Source organism: Varanus komodoensis, unplaced genomic scaffold (genome assembly GCF_004798865.1).
Source record: "Varanus komodoensis strain SLA01 unplaced genomic scaffold, ASM479886v1 scaffold6_2, whole genome shotgun sequence".
NCBI lineage: Eukaryota > Metazoa > Chordata > Lepidosauria > Squamata > Varanidae > Varanus > Varanus komodoensis.
In genome coordinates this window covers 7,490,571-7,499,524 of record NW_025336346.1, presented here as the reverse complement: position 1 = coordinate 7,499,524, position 8,954 = coordinate 7,490,571, and the positions used below count along the sequence as shown (strand labels likewise).

At 43.8% G+C, this 8,954-nt stretch overlaps 1 protein-coding gene across 2 annotated transcripts in view; it reads left to right on the top strand.

The window, feature by feature from the left end:
* LOC123034280 (inter-alpha-trypsin inhibitor heavy chain H4-like) overlaps positions 1-8,954 on the top strand; it is a 34,577-nt gene that overhangs the window by 12,611 nt on the left and 13,012 nt on the right. For both annotated transcript variants that reach the window (XM_044451526.1, XM_044451525.1), the window contains exons 9-16: positions 1,625-1,793; positions 2,270-2,395; positions 4,746-4,927; positions 5,076-5,258; positions 6,424-6,563; positions 6,840-6,985; positions 8,457-8,495; positions 8,580-8,726. In XM_044451526.1, the coding sequence (XP_044307461.1) occupies positions 1,625-1,793; positions 2,270-2,395; positions 4,746-4,927; positions 5,076-5,258; positions 6,424-6,563; positions 6,840-6,985; positions 8,457-8,495; positions 8,580-8,726 (1,132 nt within the window). The remainder of the gene's footprint in view (positions 1-1,624; positions 1,794-2,269; positions 2,396-4,745; positions 4,928-5,075; positions 5,259-6,423; positions 6,564-6,839; positions 6,986-8,456; positions 8,496-8,579; positions 8,727-8,954) is intronic.

Sequence of the window (8,954 nt, the reverse complement as noted above, 5' to 3'; positions counted from 1 at the left end):
AAGCGGCATTTTATCTGTTAATATTATTGGATTTTATCTGGCCAGGGCGGCTTATTTTATACTGTATTTTTGTATTTTTAATTTAATATTTATATTTTTGATTTATATTATAATTATTTTAACTTAGTGTTGTAAGCCGCCACGAGGCTTCGGCGAATGGGGCGGCATAAAAATGTTTTAATAAATAAATAAATAAATAAATATATGTAAATTTCATGGCTGGAAGGAAACTCAGGGGAAATTTGTGCTCTGGCATAAACTGTTCCATTACTGCCACTACACACATTTCTTCCAGCCATTTAATTACCATATATTTCTGCCTTGTACTTAAACTGCTGTCAGGGAACTGCAGTAACTGAAGTAATATGTACTCCAAAAAGGAGCCATGACAAGGGAGGAAATTAAGCTCTCCCCTTCTAGAAATAGTTGGAGAAGTGCTGAAAAGATGGGGGGGGGTTCTGAATGCCGGCAGATCAACAATTAAAACTGAGGAATACATTGCTAAGGGGGAGACATTGCCATCCCTTTGGGTGCATGTCCTTAGCCACTGGTTTCCTTTTAACTGGTGCATTTCCATTGACATCTCAGCGGTTCGATCCTGGCCACTGCAAGTGAATGTTGTCTGGTCAATTCCTCTGCCTACCTCTACTCTCTTCGACAACTGAAGCATGCAAGGAAATTGACCGAGAAAGACTTCACACGTTGGACTGCCAAAGGAGTGCACTTGTACGAGACTGACAAATTGTCATTTGTTAATTATTATTAACATGGTTGCACAGTTTTCAAAGGCCAAACCAAAAGTGACCCCCAAGTGTGCTTTTCTGAGGCAAACAAAATGGTGGACAAAATGGGGTAGTGATCAAATCATGGAGTAGGGTTCTGCCACAAGGCATAGCGGGGCACATCGTGCCAGATCAGCTAGAAGACTGAGAGGAGAGGAGAGGAGAGGAGAGGAGAGAGCAACCCTGTTCATCTGTTAGAAGCATCATGGGTTGTTCACTGGGGTTTATTTGCAGGTGGCTTTGTGTGATGTGTGAATGCACCCACTGCTGTACCTTCTCTTGACTACATTTACTTGAGTAGAAGAGAAGCAGCAAAGCAACCAAATCCTACTGCAGGCATTGCCTTCCCACTGGAAACTACATATAACCAGCTTACATCAGCTCGTTTCAGAGCTCATTTATCGAAAAGAGTGGCAAATCATGGGTGTGCCCCAAGAACGATTCAGTGCTTCTCACTGTATTCTGGAATGCAACTAAATGCATAATGCTGGCTCCTGCTTGTCTCTAAATATGGAGAGTGTTTTGATATTGGAAACTGCAAAATAGCAGTGGCTTTTAGACACAGACAGCAGACAGATGGACTCACACATGCATCGCACTTCACTCCCCCCATTATGGTAGTAGGAAACATTAACTAAAAATGCCTATTTTATCCAAATGCAGATGAAATGCTGAACTATAGTTGTGGAAGACTTCCTGAGACAAGGGGAGTGAAGGGTTCTGTTTGCAGGTCAAAAGAGTCACTCACATTTGGGCATATTGTATTAAGCCAAGAAGCTAAGCCTCCAATTCTGGCCATGACTATGTCCCTGAAAATCATGTGCTGCTTGCTCATTTTACAGACAAGGGAGGCCATGAAGAAGATTTTGGAAGATCTTAATCCCGAAGACCATTTTAACTTCGTTGTCTTTAGCAGAGATGTTGACAAGTGGCAGCAGCATTTGTTGAAAGCCACAGAGGAGAATGTGGAACAGGCCAAACTATATGTTGAGACCATTCGTGCTCAAGGAGGTACATTTCTTGACTGAGCGGGATTCGCAGTAAATCTATTATCAGAAATGCCCACAGTAGATTGTTCTTAAAAATGCACATGCTACAGTTATCCTAGTTCTCATTTTCATTCTTTTTTGTCAGTTTTCATTCAGCTACTTGCTGTATGTTTGTCTATCCAGAAATATGTTCATATTCCTCCTTTATTACTTTTTCTAATGTATTCTTTTCTGTGTTCGGTGTTATTTTTTGCTATTAACCATGAATTGCATGTATTCACTCCTGCTTATTTTAAACCTTTACTTGCACTTTATTTTACTTGGAGTTCTTTGGGTTTTTTTCTTCCTTCTAAACCACCCCTCTGCTTGGTCTGTGCGTTCTCTGGCAGCATCTGTCTCTTCTCGTACCCTTGAAATATCCTGTATGGATCACGGAAGAACAACCCTATTCTGTGGACTATGGTCAAATCAATCATGGTGTTTGCTCTCCAATTACAGCAACAGATATCAATGCTGCTCTTCTGACTGCAATGAATTTGCTGGATGAAGCCACCACTGCTGAGTTATTGCCAGACAAAAGTGTTTCAATGATCATTTTGCTGACCGATGGCCAACCCACTTCTGGTAAGCTAGAAACAGCACAGGGGCTCTGTTTGCTGCTGTTTTAATTTATCTGTTATTAATTGCCAAACATACTATTAAACAATGCCATTTCTTTAAATAATGCACTGAGATCATTTTACAAGTCTTAAGAAATGGTACTTCCAACACAAGGATGCATTGCATCCTCTCTCCTACTCAGAGTCTCTCTTCAGGGTTTCAGTCAGCTGTTCACTCCCATCAGGGCTTTCCAACCAAAGGTTCAGCTCAGTTGAAGCTCTGTCAGAGGACTGCAGAAGGGGCATTCAAGAAACAAAGAGATGCAGGAACACATCTCCAATAAGTAGAACAAGAGTGAGGAGCATCATGGAAAGCATGCGGTAGAGCTGGAAGCTTCACAGCCTTAACTTGAACACTGCTCCAACAACTAGCAGATTCTGAATGAGCCTTAAGAAGGAGTTCTGTCTCCTTTACTTTGCTAACTGAATTAGGTCTTCACCCTTAAAAGGACCTTGCTCATCTAGAAGTCTTTGTCTGTGACCACAGGGAAGCAGTTGCCTTGTGGTGGTGGCACCGGAGGCAGAAGATGGCAGTGTGACTCTTCTGGCTGCAGGGCAGGCAGTGCCATGGACAGCACATCCAGTCCACACTGGACAGTCCCCTTCCCCTCAAGGCCTGTGTTCTTCATTTATGTCCTCAGTCTCAGGGTTCCCCCAGGCATGTTGTTATCTCCTGCTTCTTCCTGTGTAGCCCAGTTTCGGCTCCATTTCTGTCCGCCTAAGTGGGAGTGAAATGCCTTGAAATAGGCTTCTAAAGGTAACTGTTGTTGTGAGCTGAGCTTCTCCCTCCAAGCAATATCAGTCTCATCAGCATTTCTTTGTTAATACTCTGCTATTGTTAGATTCAAGCCTCTGAGCAGACACAAAGCAAAGTGTTGCACCCTTTCTGCCGTCCATGACCCAAACCTCTCTTTATGACCTGTTCTGTCTTGCCCGGTGAGGAGGGCACTGTGGAAGTGGACACGACCTCGCTTTTCCTATTGTGTCCCTAATCGGACCGCTCTCCAATGACTGCAACCGAGTCTACCTCTTCAGGAGGTGGGAGATCCCCATTGGAAAAATATCCAGTACAAAGTCTCCTCCCTCGGCCTGCAACGCCTCCTTGTTCCCACAGCTGATTAGACTGGTCCTTTCATCTGCCCTTGGGCTAATCTCCCCCACAGCTAATTAAGGACCTTAAACCACAGCTGGGGTTTGAACCATTTCAAAAACAATCTCATCTTCAGAAGCTGAGCTGTGAGACCCATCCAAAGGAGCAGTCCCCTGAAATGTGCGCGCCTGAAATCTGACAGAATGCACCTGCGCTACAACAGTACAGAAAGAATTGAATGATTTGCCAGGGGAATCAATCAAAGGAGGACATGTTTACTATTTGGAGGGTAAAATAGTGAGGGAGGACAGGAAGAAAGTCGTACTTCATGTGTTATGGTCTAAGTGAGGACCAGGGATCAAATCTGGCTGCCTGGAGCTCCAATAAAGTCCTCCATTTCCCAGATAGCAACACATCCTTTCCCACTTCTCGAGGTGATTGGCAATCCCTCCACAAACACACACACTGTGACCACCAATTATTCAGTGATTTCCTGGCTTTTGCACAATCTCTACCCTACCTCTCCTTCTAAATAATGTTACAACTGAATTCAGCCCTTGAGCTTAAAAAACACTGTGCAAGCGGTACAGTGTGGTCACCCAACGTTTCTGTAAAGTCCAATTGTTCTGTGGATACAGAAATGTTTTAACCCTTTCCCTTCCTTTTTTCATGCTGCCAAAGTTAAACTAGCTGTCCACAAATCCAAACAGTGAATCTACATTTTCATAAACCAAAATCATATATTTGAGAGCTAAAATGATAAGGGAGTTTTCCCCTCTCCAAATCATCCTTGGCCATACCAGCCCACCCCTCCCCACAGCATCCAACCCACCAAACTCTTCTCTAGAACAGTTCCCATTTAAGGAGACTGTGCCTAGTTCCAGTGAAGAGTCTCCTAAGGATAAAATAACATATTCCTGACCTGGATCCAGTCCTGAACCCACCAACTAGAGATCTAAAACATAGCACATTTGTCTCAGGATGTCAGAAATATGCATCTAAACTATCTCATATGCTTTACCTCTGAAAGGTTTTGTTGTTGCTGCTGCTGTTGTTGTTTTTGTTTTGCTTGAAAAGTCGAGAAGTCAAGTGCTTGGGATCTCATTAAAATTTTGCATACTCTCCAAATGTCTGCTTGTTTCTTCCAAAATGCAGCAGGTTTTGGTACTTAGCAGGCTTATTCACACACAGTTGGACCAGATTTCCTGTTGCTTTTATATCACAGGTGTTACAAATGTCAATGAGATTCAAGCAAACATAAAGAAGGCTAATGAAGGGAAATACTTCCTCTACTGCCTTGGCTTTGGCTATGATGTCAGCTACTCATTTCTGGAGAAGATGGCCTTAGAGAATAAGGGAATCGCTCGCCGTATCTATGAAGACTCAGATGCAGCCCTGCAGCTCCAGGTAAGGAAGCCGCGGGGTTAGACAGCAATATTAAAAGTGCATCAACTCATTTCTCAGTAATAGATCCAGTTATGCTGATAACTGTGTACAGCTGTACATAGACATTCATTTTAATCCACAGTCCCCTTTTCTGCCTGTCTCATTCAAGGGCTTTTATCATGAGGTTGCTACTCCCATCCTGAAGCAAATTGAAATGACATATCCTGACAATGCTGTACTGGATGTCACTCAGAATAGTTTCAATGTGCTCTTTGATGGCTCTGAAATTGTAGTAGCTGGAAAACTGGAAAATGAGATCAAAGAACTTCCTGTGGAGATTAAAGCTGAAACAGTGAGTGCTTAATCATCTTGGTTTCTGTTACTTTCCTAATCAAGTTTTAAGTATTAGACATATTTGAAATTTGCTTAAAATAGGATGAATAACTATTTATTAAGTCTGTCTAAACAGTATCATTGCACAAAAGTATGCATGGTTTGCAAATAACAATAAGTAAATAATGTATAAGAGATACTAAAACAGCACGAACAACACCATGGTAGTTGAAATAGGTCTGCAAAATCACTTCATGACTGAGGCTGATTCCAGACTGGGCTTCTGTCACGCAATTGCCCTGCCCCCATTCCCAGAATGTTGAGGGAGTCCAGACAACCACTGTTGCATTTTTTCTTTTTAGAAATAAATATGTTAAGAAGGGAAAGGCAAAATTCCATAGCACCCGGCAACTTCTATTCCAGAGTACCTGAGCCTATGGTACAGTGCATTTTATAACTAGAGATCAGAGCCCCTTAAACTCCTTTCCCTAGCAAAAGGGCCAGGAGTGCACACCATCTTGCAAAAAAGTAACAGAGAAAACAAGCCCAAAAGAGATCATGATCATGGCAGAGAGTGTGAAATTGCTTTTTCATCACACAATATCCCCTGGGATACCCAGGAAAGGACCAAGCTGAGTGGATGAGGCCAACAACCCATGGTGACCCATTAATTGTTGGGCTCATCATGGCTGGTCTGCATGACAAGCAATGCACAATAATTCATGGTTTGTTGCCAGTGCCTAGGGAAGGGCCTAACTGGAGAAGCTGCATGCTCACAGGGACCTAAGCAAGCCAGGCCCTCGTGTGTCATCCTGCACCCATTTCCTCAGCTGACACCTTAAGGGTTTCCTGCCCCAACCGTCCTCTCAGCACTTTGCCAGCTCTGCCTGAGTCCAATTCATTTAGACCCCCTTTTTCCCGATTCTGCAAAGCAGAAGTGAGAAAATAATTGAGAAACAGGTATGAACCAGGAAGTCTCTTCTCCAGGCAATGATGAGAGTCACTCTAGATTTTTCTAGTCTTTATGTTCTCAACATGCTCTACAAGTCCAGGGGTCAACACTTTCTCAAATTTTACAAGTCGGTTAAAATGGATCTTTCTTTTAACATCAGATTATGTAGTAAAGGACACCTGCTGCTTAGGTGTGGATATTACTACAAATAACCCACTTTCTCCCATTGCAGCATTCTAACGACCTGATCCTTAAAGAAATTGCAAACGTAACAGAAAAGGAGAACATATTTCAGGATCCGGAATACATCTTTGGTGATTTTATTGAGAGATTATGGGCCTACCTAACGATTCAACAAGAACTAGAAAAAGCGTAAGCTAATAACCCTTCCTATCTGTTACAGGCATGCAAGGTTCTTGAAGGCATATTACCATTCATTTCAAAGCAAGTTATATTCTCTCTTGTTGATGTAGTTTCAGAACAGAGATGGAGTAGTTTCTTGGTTTATACTGGTAACACCTTGATGTCCAGGATGTTTCACAATCTTTTTCAATGACAGACTGAATATACCCACTGCAACATCTGGAGTTCTTAAGCATGTCCATTTGTTTCTGGATAGATAGTACTAAAGTTGCTGTCAAATTTCAGGGTTTCAGCTGATGCGGAACAGCAGCAAGCCCTGAATGCCCATGTGCTGCAGCTCTCTTTGTCGTTTAGCTTTGTGACACCGCTCACTTCCATGGTGGTCACCAAGCCCGATGCTGAAGATGTGGCCAACAAACCTACAGAGGCAGGTAAATCTGCAGAAAGTATTTCATTGCCAAGGGAAGCAATACAATACATTGTATTGCAGTGTTTTATCATGTATAATGCACAGTGGCTGAGTTCTGACAATGTGGAAGCCTAGACTCAAGGGCTGCGTAAGATTTGATTGCAGGTTGTTGCTGAATCACAGATGGTTGTTCAAATGTGAATTGTGTTGTGCGAGCTCAGCCACTTTGAGAAACTGTGTTGGTTACCACAAATAACGCATCATTCACAGACCATGGGCTCCTTTCATGGGTTGTTCATGGTTAATCAAACATTGTCTCTTACATCAGCTGGGTTCCGACAACACAATAACCACTTTTCTCCCTGTCCTTTTCCAACCATTCCAGGGGACACTGCAAGAACCCAGTTGTCTCTCTACTCCCTGTCTTGACTGTGAGCCATTCTGGGCTTCCTGCAACTCCCCGTGCCGAACCACAGCTGCACCTGCCCTGTCTGTTGCAAAAGCCGGCCATCTGAAAAAGGCAGGAGGGAGATGCTGAGGCCCAAAATGGCTTGCAATCATGGCAAGGAAACAGGAATGTCCATTCTAGCTGCCCCAGTTGTCAATTTAGCACTTTCAGAGTGGTTTGCACTGTCCTGAGAGCAATGAAGCAAACCAGGAGAAGGCTTGAGAGCAAAGGAAGAGAAACTCCTAGTGCTGGCAATTGAGCCCTGGTATGTGCCTATAACCGGGGCAGTGAGAATGGCAAGAAACAGCACCTCACTGCTACTGTTCGGTCTTCTATTTGCCACCCAGCAGAGCGTTTTGGGGTCATCTGGGGCCTATTGCATACCGGCCCCAAGAACACTGTTGACCCACCTGAGGCCTGCGGTGACACACTTGCTAGGCACTTCCAGGGAAAATCTCTTGCATCCACCAGCAGTATTACAGCAGTTGTATCTGGTGAATTGGATGAATGTTAGTGGGCGCAGCTTGAGGATGCTGACAAGGTGCTTGGACAGTTTGGTGCAACTACCTCTGTTCTAGAGCCTTATGCCTCTTGGTTAATAAAAACCAGCGGAGATGGAACAACTGGCTGGGCCACGGAGGGTGTTAATGCTTCCTTGAGGGAGGGTGTGATCCCATGTTGCCTGAAGACCCAGAAGATCCTAACAACTTCAGCCCAATGGCAAATGTCCCATTTGGGCAAGGTTCTTGAGTGGGCAGTGGCCAACAGTTCCAGGCAGTCTTGGATGAGACTGTTTATCTGCGATCAGGCCTGGTTTCAGAATGGAAACAGCTTTGATCGCCCTGTATGATGACCTGTATCAGGAGTGTGGCGGGGCTGTTGCACTAAGCAAACCCAGCTCTGTCTTACAAGGCGACAGTGCAACAAACAACGCCAAAGGCATTATCCACGGAGTGGAAGCAACAGCAAACTGCAGGGGGCACTGAAAATGGGGTTTATGCTCCAACAAAGCTGACATTAGTTCTTTCATTGTCTCTTTGTCCAGATAACGAGAACCTCAGGGGAGGCTCTTTTTCGTCTTCACGTATGTAGCAATTTGATATCAGCAAGTTATTCATAAGAATTTGTACTACCTGAAAAACTATCTAACCATGAGAATCCCGCATAGGTTTGGTACAGTCCCAGAGCAGAGACGTACAATTTTGGAGAACAGACAGAGCTCGGGGGAAAGGACTGCCTGGACCTCCAGGACCTCCAGGACAACCTGCACCAGCAGAAGCTTTTCTGGTAGATAACCCGATGGTCCGTTTTGCAGGTATTCCAATCTTCTCCTTCTCGCAAAGAAGCACTATCGAGCAAATGTATGCTCAAACAAGAGGTTCTTTTTTCTAGGAAATGTTGCTCCAAACCTTTCTCATTTTTGAGCAATCTTTACCCGAGCCTGGATTCCATAAGGGGAAGACACTACCCATGCTTTCCCTTTCCAAAGGGGAGCTGCTGTGCATGTGTATTTTCTGTGCTGGAACAGATCTAGAATAAATGG